Source organism: Charadrius vociferus, unplaced genomic scaffold, assembly GCF_000708025.1.
Source record: "Charadrius vociferus isolate BGI_N301 unplaced genomic scaffold, ASM70802v2 scaffold59, whole genome shotgun sequence".
Lineage (NCBI taxonomy): Eukaryota > Metazoa > Chordata > Aves > Charadriiformes > Charadriidae > Charadrius > Charadrius vociferus.
Genome location: NW_009661371.1, coordinates 589,104 through 611,885, shown reverse-complemented (window position 1 = coordinate 611,885; position 22,782 = coordinate 589,104). Strand labels below are relative to the sequence as shown.

The window sequence follows — 22,782 nt, the reverse complement described above, 5'->3', positions numbered from 1 at the left end:
GTTTTGTTTCTTTGCTCAGTCCAGCCTTTTGCCACTCAAGTTCTATCTAGTGGAACTGAAGTGTCTCCTTCCTGTAGTAATTAGATTGTGTTTCTGATTGATTTCCTTTTTTAGACTCACCAAAGTCAGGGTCTTGGCTATCTTGTGAAGACAAGGGCAGGAGTCCAGAGAAGAGATAAAGAATTGCTAAGGAGCAGAGCTTTGGATCCAGTATAGGACTTAGCCTCACCTGTTCTCTCCCTACCTCAGGACGCTGAGGTGGTGGTGCTGTTGGGGAGAGCAAGGGAGTGCAGATAACTTAAGGTGAAGAAGGTGTGAGCTGAAATCTTAACCCATTCCAACAGCAGCAGTTTGATGCATTCTGTGCTCTGCCCAGAGTCACCTGCATTTATGTCGAACCCCTGCTGCCATCCTTCTCTTGCAGCATGTGTTTGAATCACTTACAATCATAGAATCATTTAGGTTGGAAAAAACCTTTAAGATCATTGAGTCCAACTGCTTTCCAGTGGAACTGCTCCAGAGGATCAAGGTAGACTCGAGGAAAGGAGCTGGCAGCTTTGGCTGTATTAAAGGTGCCACTGTCCCTCTTCTCTGAGCTTTCTCAGCCTTTCCTTCAACTCAGAGCATTTCTTCACCTAACAGTTGAGCTTGTAGGAGTTGCTTCTCACTTCTTCCTCCTCCTCTTCCTGCAGTGAGTATGGAGGCAAGGAGGTAGCAAAAGGCCACAAAACACTGATCAAGAAGAGAAAATAGGGCTGCAGTAGGAAATACTACATCAAAGTGAATAGATAAGTTGATGTCCTTCTGTAAGGATAGCTAGTTAAGAAAACAAATATCCCTTTACCCATTTTCCACTCCAGTGATATAGTCACAGATTACATTGCAAAGACAGGAATTGACTAGATTCTGCAGAGGCTGTTAATCTGTAAGAAGTACCTTCTCAGAACATCTCTGCAGTTTCCTCCCAGGATGTAGTACCAGTTAGCTACGTTTAAAGAAGTTGTCTTAGTGTTTTTGATGAGTACCATGGCCATCTAGAATGAGTTTAGCCTGTAACAATGCTCTGACTTTCTTACAGCATTCTTACAGAGGATTGCAACCCCAAGTTCACCTTGCCCCATTTGTTTTGCACTAAGCAGTCGTTTCTGTCACTGATCAGGCAACATGCTGCCAAAACTTCTATTCCATAAATCCTTGAGCATGAGAGGAGTGGCTTCTACAACAGAAAGCAGTTTCTATTAAAAATGACGTGAACAGGATTACCCTTTCAGCTCCTTTTTGAGCAACGCTGAAGAGCTCTAGGAACTGCTCCTTTCCAGCCACTTCCAGAGGAAGACCTTGTCCCTCAATGAATACTTGCTTTCTCACAACCATATTTCTAATTAGAAGTAGGGTAGAAAAGAGTTTTGAGGCCAAAACCCATCATTGTCTTACAGTCACTTAAAGAGGAAAAAGGTATCTCACTAAAGGTCTCCTTTTAATCACTATGTCATTCTTCTGATTCTGTTTTTAATGACCGCATGTTTATAACAAGGGACGGATCTCGTTGTTGCGATGAAGTGCAGTACACGACTGGAGCATCACAAAGCAGGCAGTCACCATCTGGCCAGGGCCATCTTAGAAATGCCATCCCATCGTCACTGCTTCATAGTACGAGACACATCACAAGTGCAGAGCACGAAGGCTGTAATTCATCTGCTGAATTAAGCGCACTTAACCCTGGCTGTACACTGATGCCTCATGCAGTTTGCTGAAATTGTTGAGAGGTGTTTTTGATCTTCAGCAAAACTTTGAATTTTTCCCAGTGAGCGTGTAGATTTCTTAAATGCAGAAATGGTCATTTTTACCATACATAGAATTAGCAAAGCATTGAAATTCCATTTGGCAGAATAGTGTCAGCTCTAGAGTCTAAATCTGACTGGTTTAAACTGAAACTAAGGCTCCTTATTCAGCAATATGTACTTGAACATCACAACTCCAGCTTAAGTTTTACAAATGACAGCAGACTTTTTTTTTCCCCCGGTTTGGAAAATACGTTGAGCACAAGTTAATCTAACTTAGTGATCCTAAGTAATCCTAAAACATCTTCTTCCCTATGTAGAAAGTACACCTGTGCGCACGTCTGATGTGGATTATCGGTTGTTAGAAGCATCCAAAGCTGGAGACTTGGAAACTGTGAAGGTAGGTTTGAGCAATTCGTGTTAATTTTCCACTTTGTATTGCTGTGAAAGGCTTGTGGAAGCCTCTGCTACAAGAGTTGTGGAAGTAGTGCCAAGTGGATGGTAAATCCTAAAAAATGGGAAGGCAGATCTCTTCATTTTTTTTCTAGAAAGTAGGTGTTTCTCTGGAATTTTTGGTTGTTCATTCTCCCAGTCCTTCACACAGTCATGTCTTCGATGGACACATGTGCAATGTTGCAGATGCAGCCGTAATTCTTTGAAGGGGACCCTGTGATCCTCAGAATGACAGTTTAGTAGAAACAAGCCTCAGGTGCATGATGCAATCGGAAGGCAAGCAAACAAAAGTGTTAACAGGTAGCAGACTTTACATTTTAAGCCATCCTTAATCTGAAGGTGAAGGGTCAGGCTGTGGAGTCCCAGCATCACAGGAAGGTTTGATCTTGTCTTTCATACTTGGTCTGTGGGCAAAGTAGCCTATAGATAGACTGTTCTGCATGCATTCTCACCTTGAACTTCAACATGATAACGTATTAATATTCAAACAACAGCAGTTTTGTGCACCAGCAGCTCTTTTGACTGCCAAGCTCAATATTTCTAGATTTCTGAAGAGAACGTAAGGTGGAAATGGTAACGTATCTGGAGAAAGTGACATGACCTTGAACCTGGTGCTTGATGATTTAGAGGCTCACCCTTTCTAATACATTAGGAATGTCTTCATACTGCTTCCATCATTTAAATCTTGTTTGTTATAGAAGTAGTTTCAGCCATAAATTTAGAACAGCTTTTTTTTCACTTTGCTGAAGTGGAAAGAAATTTCCTGCAACCTAACTTCTAAACATTTTTTTATAATAAATGGATCAAATTTTGTGTTGGGGCGTTTGGGGGTGGTAGTTTGTTGTTTTTTTTTTCTTTTGGTGTCTTATGTTTGTTTATTTGACTGTGTTTTGTTAGGTTTGTGGGGGTTATTTGTTTGTTTTAGTTCTGTACTAGATTTTGGTTTCTTCTTTTGTCTTTGCAGCAACTTTGCAGCCCTCAGAATGTGAATTGTAGAGATTTGGAAGGCCGTCATTCAACGCCACTGCACTTTGCTGCAGGATATAACCGTGTATCAGTGGTGGAGTATCTGTTGCACCATGGGGCAGATGTGCATGCCAAAGATAAAGGGTACATTTCATTCCATGATATGCTCTCCTGTTTTCTATTAGTGTGAGACTTCTACCCCTCTCTATTAATTTTGCTTTGGATTTCAGTACCATTGTGTTTTTCTCTTGAAAATTTTTCTTTCTTTCTTGTTCTGCATTGTTCCTGACATCACCGTAGGGAGATTTATAGACCATTAAGGCATACTTAGCTTTCTGGCAAAGCTGTTGTCAAGTACGTATCTGGCACTGTAATATATGATCCTTCTCTTCCCCCTTTTGCCCATTTTGGAGACTTTGTTCTGCTTGAAAGCAGCCATATTTCAGGTGATCTAAAATTAGTTTTGAATTGCGTGGGGTAAAATACCAGGGTTATCTCTGGTCATTTTTCTAATTCTGTTATTTAGCTTTTATTATTAAGTTACTTACTCAGTTACGCGATACGAACCATTTACGGGTTTTTGCATTATTTGCAAAGCAATCATGTAGGATAGCATGATTGTTTGATCTTTTGCTCCAATATGTTGGTTCAGGGTGGGGGATAATTAATTTCCAATGCTAAAATATTTCCAATTCTGAATTTTCAGGTTCTTCCTGAGAGAAATGTTTGAGTATCTTTCTGTATCTCTCAGGTGTGCAGTTCTCACTAATAACTGTACTTAAAACCCGTTGTATAGTGTTTTACCTTTTCAGAAATTTACAATCAAATATCCAAAGTCAGAACATCGGTGATTCTTGCAATTTAGTCTTTGGCTGTTGCTAACAGCATTGAAGTTAATTGCTTGTGGAAGTAGTAACATTGGTGCTTTCTGAGTATTTAAAAGTCTCATGGATGAGAACTGAAGGAGGATAATGAAGTTTTAATTGATGTTTTAATAGCAGGGAAATAAAGCTATGAAAATTGGAAAGACTGAAAGATACCGCTAATGTCTGGTGGAAGTTTTATCTGCTGGAACTTTGTATGATTGCATATTGGATTTTATTTTCTGTAGCTATTAATACTTTCTCTTTGATTAGTGGCTTAGTACCCCTGCACAATGCCTGTTCTTACGGACACTACGAAGTGGCTGAACTCTTAGTGAGGCACGGTGCTTCTGTCAACGTAGCAGACCTGTGGAAATTCACTCCTTTACATGAAGCAGCAGCAAAAGGAAAATATGAAATCTGCAAACTGCTTTTAAAAGTATGTGCTGGAGTTTTCAGATCTGTCTTTAAATGTGTTTATGTTTATTTTTGCTGAAGATTAATTAATTAATGCAAAGTTAATGGCACTCAGTGAGTTCTTTATGGTGTCTTTGAATGTATTTTCATCTTACAATTGTCAGATGGTTTCTTGTGTAACATCAGTTCACTTACAGGGAATCATCAGTACAGTTACTTTTTCCAGTACGTTTATTAATACTATTAGCCAAGTAGGACAAGACTCTCAAACTGGAAAAAGCAGCTGAATTTGTATAAAAATACAAAACCCCCACGTTATCCTATTTATCCCTTTCTGGAACAGTTACTGCAATTAAGTAAACCCTTGTAAATACTTACACGAGTGTGTTACAGGGCAATAACTGAAGGTGGGTCCTAAATGGTGTCTAGCATGTGAGAAATTTAGAACTGTTACGTTAATGTGTAATTTATCAAGCTCCTGGAGGAAATTCATGTTAATATACTGTGGAATAAATACTCATTATAATTAGTGGAAGAACCTGTAAAAAACATGAGGTAACGCCAACATGTTTCCAGTGAGAAACATGAGTTTGAGAGAATTCTTAACGTAAGGTCATATCCTGCCATGGATAAAAAAGGGTGCTAGAGTAGAATTCCTTGCCAATATTTCCTATTTTAGCCTTGCCTGCTTCATGTCCCTCTGAAGTGCCGCATTTAAAACAAGAGTAAGTCAGAATGTGGATAGTCTTAAAACGATGAGGCTCTTCCCCATCCACTTCTCCTTTCATTTGCTGCTGCAAAGCCCCACTATTTCCCTCCTATCTCATTAATTATTTCACTTGATTACCATAAAATCATTCAGAGGGGGTAGCGCATCAGTTTGAAACACATCTGCAGTAGAAACCAGAAGATACTCAGAGATGCCTGTGGAGTTGGTGCGATGATGGCCCTGGTAGTAACACCTGAATACAGATGTTAGCTCAGGCTATAGGAGCACTCATCATTTCTCAAGCACAGTGTTATTTTATAGACACCGGAGGTCTCTGGAGTTTTCTGATCATTCCACTGGGAATGTAGCCATTTTTTGTGTTCAGAGGATCCCGAATGGATGTATGACAGGAAATAGAAAAGTGCTGAAATCTTTCTTTTTGAAATCACTCTTGCACAAGAGCTAAGTATGCTGTTCAGGTGACAGTTTTGTAAACGCTCTGGGTGTCCGTGGATATGTGCTCACACTGCAGTTTGCTCAGGGCTTCTCCTGCTGTGTCTCTTATGCCAGCTGGCACTGCTGTCAGTTCTGCTGAGCTGTGGATGTTGAACTTGACTCCTTCTGACTTGCGCTCTTTCTGTCCTGTTCTGCTTGAAGAAGGAAACAAAAATATACAGGCATTCTAGCGAGGCTTCCTTTTTTCATCACCTTTCTTTAAAATTACCACCTTCATTTGTTTCTGTGCCTCTGAAGGAGTCCCAGAAGACACTGCCTCTTCATTTAGATATTTATTCTGAAGAGTATTTGAATAGTTCCAATTTTGTTGAGTTTTAAATTAAGGGATCTAAGGTCGTGTCTTGGAGAAGTCATTGCAGTTTAAAAGGCTTTGTGCAAAGAATGCTGTCTTCCCAAAAGCACCACAGATGTGGAGCTGGTCCTGTGCAATCAATACCCTGTCCCATTCTGTCCCTTGCTGTGTACCCTTTACACCCTGAGCATTGCTGTACTGCTTCCAAATATAAGGCAGTTAATTCCTTCTGCTCTCCCCATCCCCAGCTCATTCCCTGTGGCTCACACTAACACAGCTTTGCCAGCATCCCCAGTGAGAAATGGCAGGGCAGACTTGCTGGCAGGGGTTAGACCGCTGTGTTTGATTATTCGGAAGGGGCCAGCCAGAGAACTGTAGTGCCAGCAGCTGCCTCTGCCTTATCTATCTTTGTTTTTTTCCCCACTGCTGCTGAGAGCGAACGGGGAAGGAGCTGTCCTCCCACAGGATTGTATGTGGACATGACTCACACCGTATGCTGTATGTAGCTGTATGCTTCCCTCCTCGTCCTGTGCTCCAGTACTGTGTTCTTATCACTGGCTGATCTGCATGTTTTACCTGCACAGATATACTTGAGCGGTCATTCAAATCTACTTGCCCACCAAAATGTTTTCTTCACTGCTTTCCAGGACCTGTAAACTGCCGTTACCTATTGGAAAGTGTAGAAATTAGTATTTTTCTAGTTCCTTTTTGAAACCAGTTCCTTTCGATAGTAGGGTGGCATTTAGTGAAACCTGGGGCCTGGCTTCGCTTGCTCAGAATGGTGTGCTGAGGAAACACCCCTGCCAGCCAGTTTGCAGGAGAAGGGAAGGATTGGCATCAAGGAATTTGCAGTTGGCTTTTCTGTAGCGCCTGCTGTGACAGTAGGGTATAGCTATATGCAGGGTATGCTCCTGAACCTGTTTCATTTGCAAGTAGAGCAGTGGCAGCTCTTGCAGAGGGCTGCTCTTCTTGCCTGTGGCGTTGAGATTCTCACAGCTGTGTTGTGGACCAGTGCTTTAGACCTAGCCTCCTGGATTTATTCTCATGGGCCTACTAATATATACAGTTATTACTTCACGATGGCTTGTCGTCAAAATCCCCCACCTCCTATCTTGTGCCACAAAATAGCGATACCGCTTACGTGCGCTGCTCTGCTCATGGTTGTGACGGTAGCATTCTACTTTGCTCTTTGCAGCATGGAGCTGATCCAACAAAAAAAAATCGAGACGGGAACACTCCTCTAGATTTGGTAAAAGAAGGAGACACAGATATCCAGGACTTACTGCGAGGAGACGCTGCCTTGCTAGATGCTGCCAAAAAGGGGTGCCTGGCACGAGTGCAGAAGCTATGTACTCAAGAAAATATCAATTGCAGAGACACCCAGGGAAGAAATTCAACACCACTACATCTTGCAGGTGGGTGACTCACCAGGTTTTGAAGGCTTGTATATTTATGATAGGGCTACAGAAGTTAATCACCAAAACCAGGATTGGTATATTAAGAGTTTCACAGAGGATTGTCCTGCAGAGAGTTGTTAACTATGGCAGCTGTATTTCAGGAAGTGATACAGTTACTAGAAAAGAGGAGCTTTTGCAGTTGAAAAATTGCTTTAGCTTTTCTGTCTAATAATTTTTCTTTCGTTTAGCTTTCCTAATATCTAATTTCTTTTCCTGTGCCTTTTCTACAGCTGGTTACAACAATTTGGAAGTAGCTGAATACCTTCTTGAGCATGGTGCCGATGTTAATGCCCAGGACAAAGGAGGATTAATTCCCCTACACAATGCAGCATCCTATGGGGTAGGTGCAGGCATTCTTGCCATGAGTAGACTAACAAGGAACTCCTTAGAGTCATATCCACAGGCCTTTATTTTGCAGCTGCCTTGCTGTGAACATAGTTCAGGTTTTGACAGCATATTTGGGCTAAGTTGCTGTTGTGAGTCCTGTTTGCAGTCCTACAGACCTAAATAAGGCACAGATTCAGGTGTGCTGTAGCAGTTAAAGGCTGTGGTTTGGAAAGATCACTAGAACATAGCTTTTATGCAGGCAAGCAGATACACAGCATTGAACAGCGTTAAATTTGGAGTGACTGTTGAAACGGAAAAGACCTCAAGTTGTTGCCGAAAGACTTGGATGGAAGGAAGAGAACAGTACCAGGGGATTGTGTCTAGGTGATGACAGGGAAGTGGAGGTCTGTCACAGCTGATCTTTGGTGGGGAGCAATTGCTAAAGCTAAAGTGTTGAAGGACTACTGAGTTTGTAGTATGTGTGTCCTCCTGGGCAAGCTGTCTACTGCTGTGGGGGTGCAGTGGCTGATTCAAACCATTTTGGATGAGGCAGGCCCTCCTTCCTCCATGTAGGAGGAAGCATCTGTGTGCATACCAGTTGCACAGATGCGTGATAGATTGTTATAAGCAGCTGTTAACTGGGATGAGGTGAGAAAGAAATCTCTTGCAAATAATTGTACAGAGACAGTGCTTGAGAAGCTCCCAGCAGTGTGCTTATGGGGGGACAGAGGACGTGAAAGTCAAGAAGTAGTGTTTTTTGATTGTCTCATGACATGCTTTGTCTGTTACTAGCTGTCCCTGGCACAAGAAGAGCAAAATCTGGAAGAGATGATCATAATAGAACCACAGTTGCTTTTGTTTGAGAGCCAAATCAAATAAAAAGTACAACGTTCACCTTGTTTTTCAAGAGAAGGTATCAGTGAAACTCAGCCTGCATCATTTGCACTGGTTCTCTACATCAGTCTGGGATTCCAGTGTCTTAAAGAGCAAAAAGCTCCAAATCCCACTGAAGGTTTAGAAATGCAACACAGAATTCCTTTATGATACTGGGTCCTAATACCAAACAATATGGTTCATCAGCATCTGCCATAAGCATTAAATTCCCAGGACATTGCTTAGATCTAGAGATATATTCTGTTGCAAAGATTGTGTTCTTTCTTTTCAAGCATGGGATACCCAAACCACACATTTTATAGAAAGGCAAAACATTCCTTACTGGCGCAGGGAAACATTAGAGATTGGTTAAAGCTGATAATCACATCTAAAAATCATAATGCCAGTCTAATCTGATTGCCTCACTTTTGCTAGGAAAAGTTACGAGGCAGTGTTTGGTGCTTTTCAGCTTATTTAGTGAAGAGTTGCTGTATACCGTTCCTGTGGCAGCCCACGCTTCTTTGAGCTGTCATCAGCCTGTTCAGATCTCCGTGATGGGAGGTAGAGAGGAGATGAGTACTGGTTTCACAAGTTCATAGCTGGCAGGTTTCACAGGCTCAACCTTTTCCTCACAAAGTATCTTCAGCTCTCCCACCCAGCGCTTCCTGCTGCGTGTCCCTCAGTAGGGTGGCAGGAAAGTCACAGGAACAGCAATTGCTTTAAAAGTTTGGCAGAGAGGAAAAATAAGGTCAGCAGTCTTTTCAAACCACGCTTATTCAGAGGGCAAGCCCTTTTACGAGAGCTGCTGAGAGTCACTTACTTGCCATTGAGAGGAAAAATGAAATCCATTGGCAAGCCTTTGAGCTTCTGCTTACAATTTCAGTGTTTTACACTCCTACCTACTCATTTTGGCTATCTGCTTTTTTATTTCTTAGCTGTATTGCACAAGTAATCTTACTGGCAGCCAAAAATTTTATTTGCCAGCTTCTGTTCTCTTATTTTAACTTGGCAGACTTCAAGGATGGGATATTGATGGAAGTGTGGGGTTATAAGATCATTACTTTTATAGCCCATGTAAAACAGTTGTCCTTTATGACACTCATAATGCATTTTATCAATTACAGTTCTCTCATAAAATATGATTGGAGAAATAATAAATTTATGCTGCCATGGATGGGTTCAAAGTCTTGCAAGAAATTGCAAGAAAGAAATAAAGTATGATGAAGATTTCTATGTACAGACGTTTAAGTGGTGGCTCAACAGTACAATACATTGATTTTTAGAGCTTCTAGTATTGTATCGCAAATGTTGCAGCACTGTAAATTTGTGTTGCCAATTCAAATTTGTCTACAAATATTTTGACACTTAATTCTATTGGTTTTATGTTGGATCAAGTATCACGTCTGCTCCTGCAGCTGACACTAACTTCATGCTATGTACTTGGGGTGATTTGGCACAAATATAATTCTGTGTCTGATCCCAATTATATGCGTGCTGGTGGATGATCTGGTAGCACACAGATACAGGTGACTGTGAAGCTGCAGTATGAAGTGAAGAGGTGTGCTGCTATGTAGATGCAGGAGGCAGAGAAGTGAGTTAAAGGAAAGAGAAATTACAGGGGTCTCTAGGCACCATTACCTCCAGCATGAAAAAGGAAATATGATTTTTACCAGTGTCATGTTGATTAAAATGTTCTTGTGTTTTTCAGCATGTGGATATAGCAGCGCTGTTGATCAAATACAATACGTGCGTAAATGCAACAGATAAATGGGCATTCACACCATTGCACGAAGCTGCACAAAAAGGAAGGACACAGCTCTGTGCTCTGCTGTTAGCTCATGGAGCAGATCCAACCATGAAGAATCAAGAGGGTCAGACACCATTAGACCTGGCAACAGTAAGTTCATGTTAGCGTGCCAGCCACTGGCTTCTCTGGAGGATTTGTTGTGCGTATTAAATGGCTCTCTGTGATTCCATAGCAGCAGCGGTCCTCAGCATTTGCTGTGCTGAGGCAGAGGGAGATGAGCATCTCCAGGGTGCACGTTTGTGGCTTTTTACCTGTGGGTCCAGGTTTTTTCCTTTGGATGAGATCCTAACGTGGCTTGTGATTTAAGGTTTGCTTCTGCTTAAGGATTCACTACCAGGATAAATCTCCTCATTGCCAGAAATAAACCTCTCTGAAATGTCTCCAGTGATGGTGAATCTGTGTACTGTTGGTGATTATTTCTTTGAGCCTAGGAGGAAAATGGGCCTTCAGAGGAATGGGATCATTTAGAGCATGATTATGCTCACTGCCTACATATTACCTCAGTTCTTTTTGTCTGACTCCAAAACAACGTTTTAAGATTTGCAGGAGGCTATCAAACTTTTTCTAAAACTGGCACCCAGAAAATTTCTTGTTAGTGGTGGCAGTGGCAGCTGGTTAAAAAGCCTAATAAGGTTACATGAACATGCATGTCCCAGGTTAACCAGTCTTGGTGGGATAGGTAATGCAACCAAATCGGACGCTGTGTCTGGTTATAGTGTGAGCATCTTTTAAGGCCATTGATTACTTTATGGAGAGTTCAAGAAATATCTTCCAGAATAATCTGAGCTCTAGAAAACTCACGTTGTGATGAGGGATATAGGAACTATTTGATTTCTCTGGGGGGAAAATAAGGATGTCTTAACCATGTTCTACAAGAACATACAAGGAGGAAGTTCTTGAAGATGAGTCAACAAAGGCTAAATCCAGTTGTTAGCCAAGTTCATACTTCTCCTGTAGCTCCTGTCTCTTTTTTCTGTTACAACACTGTAAGATGTGATGATCACAAAGATAGTAGTAGTCATTCCATTGAAATCTTGATCCAGTGCAAAGTGCTTCACCAGAAGTTGAGCCTGACAGAGAAATTATGAGGTGGCATTGGTTGTGACGGATTTCAGATAAAGTTGCCGCATTGCTCTTCCTGGCTTTAACACCTATGAGGTCATTCTACCAGAAAGGAAATTAGATTTACCTTCTTAACGTACCTTTAGAAATGGGGAGAAGCCAATTCACCTATGTCTGAGCAGTGAATCGGAATGTTCTTGCAACCATGAATTCCTGCGTTACAAAAGTTGGCAATTTTATAACAGAGCATTTAAAAGAAATTCAAAGAAAAATTCTTTCCAGAGATCAGTGACTTGTGATAATGGAACCTCACATTGAATGTTCTTTCTGTTTTTCAGGCTGATGATATCCGAGCTTTGCTGATAGATGCAATGCCTCCAGAAGCTTTGCCTACATGCTTTAAGCCTCAAGCTACTGTTGTTAGTGCCTCCCTGATCTCACCAGCGTCTACGCCGTCCTGCCTCTCTGCTGCCAGCAGTATAGATAACCTCACTGGGCCACTGGCAGAACTAGCTGTAGGAGGGGCATCAAACGCTGGTGATGGAGCAGCAGGAACTGAAAGGAAGGAAGGAGAAGGTGCATTTGCTGCTGGACAAGTTTACATTGCTAGAAGTACAGTAGTATCACAATAGGCCTTGCTTTGTCTGAAAAGCATTTTTACTAGCCAGAAAATGTTTTATAGCTTGAACTGTTATCTGTGTTGTAAGGTGTCTGATGCTTGGTTGGTTTTCATGTGTTCTGCTAGGAGCATTGTTGGCTGTTAGTCTATGTTCGCTCTCAGTGATTAGGTCTGACTACAGAGGCAGATCTGATTAGGTGCCCAGATGTTCGTTGTTGATTTTATACAGAAAATCCAATGAGAATTATTTTGATGAAGGAATTATGATTGTGATGGCTGGGGGATTTTGCTAAGGCTTTTTTAACCCTTTGATTAGTATCTGGAACACGTGCTTTATGTCAGCATCTAGGTGATTACATAGCAAAAATACACCCACCCATCCTTTCCTTCTCTTTGCAATATGAGCCTGTATTTGCCACAGATCATTTGTGCTTTTTAATAGATGATTCTGAGGAAAGAACAGTGATGATCTTTGCACTGAGCTGTCACACAGTGGAAGTGGATTGTTCATTGTAGACATAGAGAAATTGATTGAAGAAAGAGTCACAGTTTGGGATTTTGAGGGAATCAGTGGTATTGCTTGATATTTTTTCAGGGTTTGTTGTGGGGTTTTTTTGATTATTTTTTTTTTCTTTTTAATTCAGGTGCATGGGGTATAATGACTTGTTTCTTCTCTTATAGTTTCTGGCCTTGACATGAACATCACCCAGTTCCTAAAAAGCCTGGGTCTTGAACACCTTCGGGACATCTTTGAGACAGAACAGGTAAGTGGCAAGCATACTTGTTTGTATGTTTAAAAGATAGACTGATCTAACAAACTTGAGTGACTTATTCATCCTCTAGTTGAGAAAGAGAGCCAAAAAAAAAAACAACTTCACGTCTACAGAGAAACAAGTATGTCCAAGAAAACCGCTAATAAGTCACCAGATGCTTTATGGTGAAGTTGAGGAACCTGTTAAAATCTCATTTGTTGCTTGATTCGGATATCCAGTGTCTTTCACTTTCTTATACACAAATGATGACTGCCAATTTGGCTTCTATTCTGAGAGTTACATTGGACCTTGTGAACTTTGAACATGATGGCTGTAACAAAGTTAGGTTGGAACGTCACCTGCAGTTTTCATGAATGTTCTTCAGCAATCTTGATATCCAAACAAGCCTTTCGCCACCTGTAGTGCTGCATGTGATGCTTTGGTTAGATCTAGGAAACCCTCTAATTTGACTATAAGCTGAAATAAAACAAAAATCTAGTTTACCTGGGTGTAGTCACACTGGAGAATGTAGAAACTACATTTCCTAAGAGGTTAGGACTGTAGCATTAACTGGGTTTTGCAGGGCTAACAAGTTTCAAATGGAATTGAGAAATGGGGGAAAAACCTGCAGATTTATCGGTAATTCACAATATATGAAAGGAGTACAACTAATGTAACACTTTCTCAAGCTTACATTACTTTTTAGAGCAGAAGTACTGCAGTTGTATTTGTAGACTCTTTTTATGTATCAATTCTTAGATTTAATGTGTTACAGTTAAATAGATTATTTGTTTGCATGAGTAAGATCGACACATTGGGGGAAGTGAAAGGTACAAGTGCAAGAGGCTGGATCTGGTGGTTATTTTTTCCCCAGGGATCTACTGCTAATCTTTTATGAGGGATCAGGAAACAAACATTTGAAATGTAATGTGTTGCTTACAGAAAAAGTTCCAACTGTTTCCGTGAAATGTTACAGGAAGTATCTCCCCAAAGTTAAAATGCCATATAATCTTTTTTCCTTTCTTATATATGAAGTATAAGCTTTTTCTTTAATTTGGAACTACTTCTATTAAGAAGCAAACCAACCTCAAACCAACCTATATTCTACTCACATTTCTATTTGATTTTGTACTACTTTTGCTTCCTTAACTCCTAACCTGTTTTTAAGATCTTCACCTGCTAATAAGATTTAATAATGCAAATCAGATTCACTATATTCATTCATCGTTTTGAAACTGTTTAGCTCCTCTTGTAAGTTTCTCTCTTGTAAGCTCATCTTCCTTAAGCTTATTGTTTTAAGCTGCTTTTTCCAAGCACTGCAGTTCCTTCATGTACACTTTTTCACCTTGGCTCTAGCCTCCTCCTGATGCTTTCTACTATCTGCGTTTCTTCAGTATTTTTTTAATTTTCCGCTGCACGTGATAAATTTCTTCAGTGGCTTTTCCACAGCAGTCCTAGCAGGGTTGTTTTCTGCTCAGTTGGACAGATGTTCAGTATAGCTATTAACTCTTTGCTTGAATTGCTTTCTTTTGAATTAATGATACTCAGTTTGTAGTGAAATACTCATTTCTGTTTGTGTAGTGAAAATAATGAAGTGCACAACAATGTGAAATTTTGAATGCTTCAAAAATATTCCCAGATTTTTCACAGCATTTCCATGCATTCTCCTTCCACATAAGTAAAAAAGTTTTTGAGAACCTCCTGTGAGAACGAGCTCTTGTTAATTGCTGTAAGAGAAGTAAAAGTTTTGCACAGCTTCAGGCTGTAGCAGTTGGGTATAGTCCTGTGATAGGGAGAGGCTTGCCAGAAGGTGGCAGCAATTAGAAGTGCAGCAAAACATAAAATCTTGGTTGCACCGTGAATACATTCCATTTTCTGAACTGATGGGTCCTCAGGCTTGGGAATCAGGCCAGGTTTGGCAAGTGATTTTTGTGGTCTTTCACCTTTCCAGATAACCCTGGATGTGTTGGCAGACATGGGGCATGAGGAGCTTAAAGAAATTGGGATCAATGCGTATGGACACCGCCACAAATTAATAAAAGGTGTGGAGAGACTTCTAGGAGGACAGCAAGGTAAATATGACACTTTTACTGGTTAGTCTAAGTGTAGCATACATCAGGTTCCCAGAAGTCACTTTCTGTAAAGGGTAGGCATAGTCACCAGGACTTGAAAGAATCCGGATGTCAAACGTACGTGCTGGCAGATCCAGTGGCTCAGTGGGTTTTGACAGGTAAAGAATATATTGAGGAAATACAGGCCTGAGTGATCACTTGCCTTTGCAGAGAGTGGACGCCCCTGAGGCAGCTGTGGAGGCTGTGGCCATTTCCAGGGACCCTGTTTCACCAGGCAGGAGCTTTTGGATTGATTTGCCCTACGTACCTACCCACAGGCCAGTTATATCCTGAAGGGTGGACCTCATGGAGTGTTTTGCTGCCCCACAATTCTCAGATGCTTCTTTTGAAAGTGGAAACCATAAAATGCAATTATGTCCCACGTGCATTTTCCTTTTCTCTTTTAAAGCTGCTGCTGCTAAGGAAAGCACTTTATCTTGTCAAGGTTCTGCCTTGTGTTTATTTTGTTTTTCCTGCTGTACTGGGGTTATTTAAGAAGAATAATGATTATGCTGGATGCAAATAGACCTGGTATTGTATTCTCCTGTTGATTTTTACTCCTTTAATTTCTTCTCTTTGCAGGCACCAATCCTTATTTGACTTTCCACTGTGTGAGTCAGGGGACCATTCTCCTTGACCTTGCTCCTGATGATAAGGAGTATCAGTCCGTAGAAGAGGAGGTATTGCAATGCCTTTCTTAATGCTCCGGCAGCAATGTATTTCTCTTTTCACTTAAAGCCCATCAGAGCTAAAGTGTGCCATGCATGTTGAAAGTGATAAAATATGCTTTGGTGTATGAATTGCATAGATCTGACATGAAGTGTGGGGGTCCTCATTTGTCTTTTCATACAGAGCAATGATGGAATTATTTTGCTGTGTCTTGCCAATTATTTTTTTTTAATAAGTGGTCTGCTTGCTCACTTAGTGTTATCCTAATTTTGCTTTGTTGTTGTCGTGTTTCGGATGTCATCTCATAGCAATGGTTTCCACAGCTTTCCATAGGTAGGTGGACCTGCAAAAATCAAAAAGCTGTGAATAAGACCAAGGAATGAAGGTCTTGCAAATCTGTAGGCATTCTCTGTGCTCAGGCTGTGTCTGCATGTGAACCAGCTTGTTTTCTCTTGTCTCAGTGGCTTAGTTAATCTGTAACCCAGATAAACAGCTCTTGGATAATTGAGAATTGACTGTGATTTTGCCTCCCACACACACATGCTCTTTTATTTAAGTAAACTACAAGCAGATACCATTTTGAAAGAAAAATCATAACAGAAAAGAGACTTTCTGAAGAGTTGTGTTTGAAAGAAAGACCATTTTACTGTGCATTTGCTATTTGTGTAGTGTTCCTACACTGTAGCACAGACACGTTTGGAGTCTTTTTAGAAGTCTAGATATTCAGGATTACTGCCACCTTAGTCTGGGATATTTTTGATTAGTAACTCTGTAAACTGGAGTTTTTGCAGATCTTTTTTATAAAATTTTCTGACAGAAGGGGTCACTTGTCTGCATTGTGACATTGTACATTGGGATATTTATTTGAGCTAATACTAATTGTTGTTGCTGTAGCTATAAATACCTCTGGAAAGGACACAGTGAAACTGTTTAAATTTTCAGGGGCTGCTAATGACTTAGGAAAATTTACAGTGGAAGCATTTTCCTGTCACTAGGAAATACGAACTGTACTCATTAGAAGCACATTTGTTATTACTTCAAAATTATCTTTTTGTATATTCATTTTCAAAGATATTTTTTTTCCTAATCTAAAGCAGGTTTTCTAGTTGTGTATAATTTTGATGTGCCACAGTTCTCCTTTTTCCTGTGTAGATTTTTTATTACAAGATTGGATAATTGCATCACCCAACTTCTCTATTGTGGAATAGCATAGCATGTTGGGTGCCTGAGAAATAAGGGTGTACCTCAGTTTAAAATAAAGAATTATTTTTTTTACAACTTTTAATTAACTTTCAATCAAGATTGTCTGTTGTTGCCAGTGATATACTAAGGTATTGCATGAATACTTTGCCTTGCTAGCAAGCTTTGTGTGCTGAACATTGTTGTGTTCATTTATGTAGATGCAGAGTACAATCCGGGAGCATCGGGATGGTGGGAATGCTGGTGGCATCTTCAACAGGTACAATGTCATCAGGGTAAGTTTCAAAACCTCTTAATTCTGTGTGGTAAAATAAGTTGCTACTTATGCAAGCAGGTAGAATTGGTTTAATGGATCACCATTTTATATTTAAAGTTCCTTGTTTAAATAATATTCAGGAGCAGAGTTAAAGCAAGTGCTAAATGCTAAAATTAGACTGATCGTGTGCTCTGCAGATAGAATGAGGGAGAAGTGTCCGCTTGTGCTCTTAAAGGAGTCTGAGGAACTGATATTGAAGCCTGGGGTGGTGGAGAGCCTGACTTATATTTCACAACCTGATTTAATTTCAGAGGTCTTATAACTTCTGTATTTGTCTTTGCAGCACAAGTGTGGGGTTTTTTTTCCTCAGGGTAGTTTTTTCTTGCCTTTTTAAAGGATATTTTTGGAGAGGGGAAAGGATGAATGTGACTTTTTATTAAAAGTTTCTATCTCCCTATGCTACTTTGGATCTCGACACCTCCTTCTTTGCCCCTGCCAACTAGAAAAATACCTTTTACAAGCACTGGCTTATCAGGAAATTGAGTGTTGTCTTTCTGAGGGAAAGTACACTTTCTGCTTCCGTTTTGGGGGAGGAGGTAATAGAGGAAATCAGAACAGAACTTGGTTCCTGAGCGTCAGCAAACCCCTGCTGCCTCTCTGTTTGAAAAGTGAGCCTTTGCAACTTGGCCCAGTAGATCATGCGTCCTGAAGTAAACTCTGCTTCCATCCTACTCCCAACTGAAGGTGAAGTTCTTTACAGCAACCACAGTGGTATTAGAACATGTGACTGGAACAATATCTCAAGATAATAGTTTAAACAGCACATCTTCTAATTTCTTTCCTCAGAAGTTGTTTCTTGTCATAAAAATTCAACCTAAGGCAGACAGCAAGCTTCAAAAAGCTAGCCCACATTGTTCAACAGAGCTCAAAGCAGAGGTGGAAGTTTCAGACAGTTTGTAGTTCTTTGTGGTATTACAGTCTCTGAGGGAAGAAGCCTGAAAGTCTTCCTTAAACCTGAGAACTTAGGCTGCTACGAAATTCACAGTAACCATCTGTAAACATGTACTGCCAGCTTGTTTGAAAGACTTCAGCCTTGCATGCAGAACAGCCATGGGGTTTCTTTATGCCCTTCCTGTGTCCTACTCTCAGTTTCCCTGTCAAATTTATGCAAACTCTGTGAAACTGTATTCCATTTCAATTCCAATTCAATTATGGTTGGACATGTACCACTGCAGATTCAAAAGGTTGTGAACAAGAAGTTGCGGGAGAGATTCTGTCACAGACAGAAGGAGGTCTCAGAGGAGAATCATAATCATCACAATGAACGCATGTTGTTTCATGGTAAGGAAGTGATCTCTATTTGTATGTACTGGTATTTAACAAAGAAAAAAAAGCTTACAAGGACCCACAGGCAATGTTAATGTTGCTGTGTCACCATCCTGTACAGTAATTGTATTTCTACTCTAGAAATGCAGGGGTGGGGGGAGAAGGGGGTGGAATTAGTCTGTGTGGTTACTGCAATCCAAAAAGCTACACTAGATTAAAAAAAAAATAAGAAAAAAAAATAGGGTTTTGCTCAGCTATATCTCAGTCATTTCCAGTAAAGCTGCTGTGAGAAAGATGGGGTATCTTCTAAAAGAGGGGAGCAGCACACAGTAAAAGCGTTATACCCTGGTGCTTCAGGCAACCATCAGGGAAAGGAATCAAAACTGACTGCGAGTTTCAGCAAGATGTTCTCTAGAAGCATCCAGAAGTGCCGCCAAGTGACAGTTCCCTGAGGGTCCTTCTGCCCTAGATCCTTCTATGATTCTGCGTAGGAAATTGGTTTTGGGTATGATTGTCCTGACATCTTGCCCCATCTTAACCGGTACTGACTGCTGGAGAAGGTGTGCATTGACAAGATAAAATGTGAGTGGGGGGAAAGCCATTTAATGAGATCTGTGAAATGACTAAGAAATATGAGTCACACGTGGGATCTTGGTATATAACGATAAATCCCACACATCACTGCATCCTGCTGGGTATCGCCCCCTTCCAGCTGACTGAGCACGCTTTCTGGTATTTAATGGTCTATTTGAGGCAGACAAGCTCCTCTTGACATAGAGTCCTGTATTACTATAGAGCTTAACAAGTATGTATGATAACACATTGTTTTGTGTCATTCTGTTCTAGGGTCTCCTTTTATTAATGCTATCATTCACAAAGGATTTGATGAAAGGCATGCATACATTGGAGGAATGTTTGGAGCTGGAATTTACTTTGCTGAGAACTCCTCAAAAAGCAATCAATATGTGTATGGGATAGGGGGAGGAACGGGCTGTCCTACACACAAAGACAGGTCCTGTTATATCTGCCACAGGTATGAGTCCAGCAGAGTTCCCTATACGTAATTCTGGCTGTCCTGGTTTTTATGATCCTGGCACAGGATGAATTGCAGGGACAGAATAGCCGCCTGAGCTTGGTCATGGCAGGAAAAATGCAGTTTTCCATTTGTCAGGGCTGAACAAAAAAGGATACAAATGCAGCGAGTCCCACAGAAAGGTCAAAAATTACATCTAAGCGTACAGTGAGTATAAATCAAAGTGAATTGTGGCTCAGGAAAGAAGCTTGAAACAGCAAGTTTGAAAATGAAGAGTCAGGGGAAAATAGCAATTAAACTCCAGGCACTCTCAGAACAAAACTGCAGTGCAAAGTGGTGGTCAGCAGTACAGTGTTGTACTATGGTTCAGATAATTTTGGAGGTAGTGAACAGGACTTAATCACAGCTTTGTTTTGTACTGGAGTAGATCACTGTGCTTTTCACACTTTGATACCTGTCCGTACCCTGCTGGTAGGAACACAGAGAGAGTTTCACCTTCTTTCAACAGCATTGTATAAAATGAACTAGAACAGACCTCCATGCAAGGGCTAAACTAAGTGTGTGTTTTCCTTTCTGCATGTCAAGAAAGATTTTTTTTTTTTTTTTTGGTGACAGGTTTTACACAGCCTTAGAAGTGGTTTCTAAAAGCATTTCTCCAAAAAGACTTGAGAAATTAGTTGTAACAAAATAAACTCAAAAGTTTGAAATCGTTCTGGAAGCATACAACTCCTAATGACATATTTTAAAATTATGTTTTCTTTTTTCCTTTTAGACAAATGCTCTTCTGTAGAGTGACCCTTGGAAAATCCTTTCTTCAGTTCAGCACAATGAAAATGGCTCATGCGCCTCCAGGGCACCATTCTGTTATCGGCAGGCCAAGCGTGAATGGACTTGCCTACGCTGAATATGTTATCTACAGAGGAGAACAGGTAAGTAGGTTAGCAAGGACTGGGTTTATGGAAGGGCAGAGCTTGGAGCTGGAAAGGGGATGTGACTAGTTTCCATACCAATTGTGCTGTGATAACCTGGTTGACTAGATTTCTTTTTTTTTTTTTTTTTTCATTTAAAAGTGGAAATAAACAGTGAACTGTATCAAGCCAGCAAATGCTACTCGTATTCACTGAGCTGCTCTGATTTACGCCATGCAGAATTGCCTAATTCCCCCTGTGCAGCACTGATAGAGTCTATTAGGAGTTGCAGTTTCTCTCAGTAGGCGCTGTTGCATTTTACCGGCATTACTGCATTAACAAGAACAGCTGCGTTTCTGGGGGTCTTGTACATCTTCAGGATTCTGGGCTTTTTACCTGTAGATTCCCAGCAGTGACAGTGTCACTGTCTCCCTTAAATGGCAGCTGAAGTAGCACAGCAACCTTCAGGAGCTGAGTTTTAATTTGAATAATTCAACTAGACCCTTACTCTAGAAAAGTGGTTTGCTTACTACTCTGGATGGCTCCAAAATTATATCATAAGTTCAGGTTGGAAGGGTCCTTGGGGAGGTCACCTAGGCCAGCCTCTTTAAGATCTACCAGATCTTGAAGGCCTCAGAGAATGGTGTTTCACAGCCTCTTTCAGCAGCTTGTTCTTTTATTTAATTACCCTCAGAGTAAAAAATATCATCTTTGTATCCAATAGGAAACTCCCCTGTTTTAATTAGTCTCATTCTCCTGCTGCACATCTCAGGAAGGAGCTCTCTTTTCTCAGTAGCCTTCCATACATGATGGAAGATTGCTATGAGGTCCCACAAAGCCTTCCCTTTTCTGAACTGAACAAGCCCATTTCCCTCACCCTTCCCTTGTTTATGCCCTCTCCCCCTGACTATCTTCTTGATCCTTCGCTGAACTTGGCTCCAGCTTGCTGGCATCTTTCTTGTATTGGAGGGCCCAAAAGTTGTATGCAGTTCTCTAGGTTCCTCTGAATAGGGCCCTGCCCTCCAGCAACTTCAGCTTTGTTCTGGGACTGAACCTCCTGCTGGCTGTCTTCAGAAAATGCTGGACAGATGACTGGGTTAGGAGCTTTGGGTATGCCAAGTATTTTACTGCCAGTAAAGGCATTTGCAGGTCACATGGCAAGTCAGTGAGCGTTTTAGGGTCAGACTACATCGGTCAGCTGAGATTATTTTTTTTTTTTTTAATAACTTACAGGCATTGACTGATCTGTAGGATTAGCTAACAAGGAGAGTAACTCTGATGGTGAATTCCTGTTGCGCACACCATTTCTGGCAGCGTCTGCATGGAAGAAACATCTTTTTACTAGCGTATTAATGAAGGTGTTAACTATATCGAGCAGTTCCCACTTAGTGCTGGCTATGTTTTAAATCTGTTTTTTTGTTTGCAGTCTACGAACATAGAGCTGATGCTTGCACTCTCTTTTCTTGAATTACTTTCAGGCGTACCCAGAATATCTCATTACATACCAGATTGTGAAACCAGAAGCTCCCTCACAGACAGCAACAGCAGCAGAGCAAAAGACCTAGTAGCAACAGAGCAGCGAAGAAGGATGTGACTTCAATCCTGGACTGGATGGATACATGTTTCAGAAAATCAGTATCATATAAAATTCTTAACAACCTGGAAATAAGCTGTATGTCTTTTATAAAGCATTGCTGTCTTGAATACGATAAGAGTAACTCTTGCATACTCAACTGCTACTGTTCCTTTTGAGGAAAGTTTACAAGGGACTGCCTTTTAATAACATATCTCAGGCTCCTAGTCTCTGCAGTTACCATGTGTAAAATAACGTTGTTTTGATCTAGACTTTGGGAACATTATTGTGCAAATGGAAATCTTTATCAGTGCCATCTCACATGTTAAAATTTCAGACACTACTATCCTAGTTATTTTATTTGCAGATAAATTGCATTAAGCCCATAATTTTCTTTTCAGCATACACCATTCGTTTTATGTTTTCAAGAGATCCTCGTCAACTATTTATTTTCCTTTTGTATTCTGAAGTTGAGCCGGAACCTTCTTAAAGATATTTTGCACAAAGTCGAGTTGACTAAAATCATTAACAATGCAATATGAATTTCATCCGAGAAGGGGCTAGGTCCAGTTCTTCAATATAGGGTTTTTTTGCACACCGCTGAGCAAACGATAATATGAGTGAGTGTAACTTTAGAGTGGAAAGAAATCATGTCAGTTTGCTGCTTTGTCTGTGTGAGTTTTTGGGAGGAAGCCCTAGGAGGCGTTTGCAAGGGTGAAGCCAGCTCTTGTGCTTGAAAGAACTTCATAAAGCAGGTCAATGCCCTCTGCTGGCATCTCTAAAAGAACGTTTTATAAGGCTCCTATTAAGTA

The 22,782-nt window shown here is 40.7% G+C and overlaps 1 protein-coding gene across 1 annotated transcript in view; it reads left to right on the top strand.

Annotated features, from left to right (window-relative positions):
• Positions 1 to 22,293, top strand: part of TNKS (tankyrase, TRF1-interacting ankyrin-related ADP-ribose polymerase) — a 135,986-nt gene extending 113,693 nt beyond the window's left edge. Inside the window, exons 13-27 of the mRNA XM_009893675.1 lie at positions 2,102 to 2,181; positions 3,199 to 3,344; positions 4,337 to 4,502; positions 7,193 to 7,412; positions 7,685 to 7,794; positions 10,363 to 10,551; positions 11,862 to 12,099; positions 12,824 to 12,906; positions 14,846 to 14,966; positions 15,588 to 15,685; positions 17,075 to 17,149; positions 18,366 to 18,471; positions 19,303 to 19,489; positions 20,262 to 20,418; positions 21,876 to 22,293. Coding sequence (XP_009891977.1) covers positions 2,102 to 2,181; positions 3,199 to 3,344; positions 4,337 to 4,502; positions 7,193 to 7,412; positions 7,685 to 7,794; positions 10,363 to 10,551; positions 11,862 to 12,099; positions 12,824 to 12,906; positions 14,846 to 14,966; positions 15,588 to 15,685; positions 17,075 to 17,149; positions 18,366 to 18,471; positions 19,303 to 19,489; positions 20,262 to 20,418; positions 21,876 to 21,962 — 2,063 coding nt within the window. The 3' untranslated portion in view covers positions 21,963 to 22,293. The remainder of the gene's footprint in view (positions 1 to 2,101; positions 2,182 to 3,198; positions 3,345 to 4,336; positions 4,503 to 7,192; positions 7,413 to 7,684; positions 7,795 to 10,362; positions 10,552 to 11,861; positions 12,100 to 12,823; positions 12,907 to 14,845; positions 14,967 to 15,587; positions 15,686 to 17,074; positions 17,150 to 18,365; positions 18,472 to 19,302; positions 19,490 to 20,261; positions 20,419 to 21,875) is intronic.
• Positions 22,294 to 22,782: the final 489 nt, after the last annotated feature.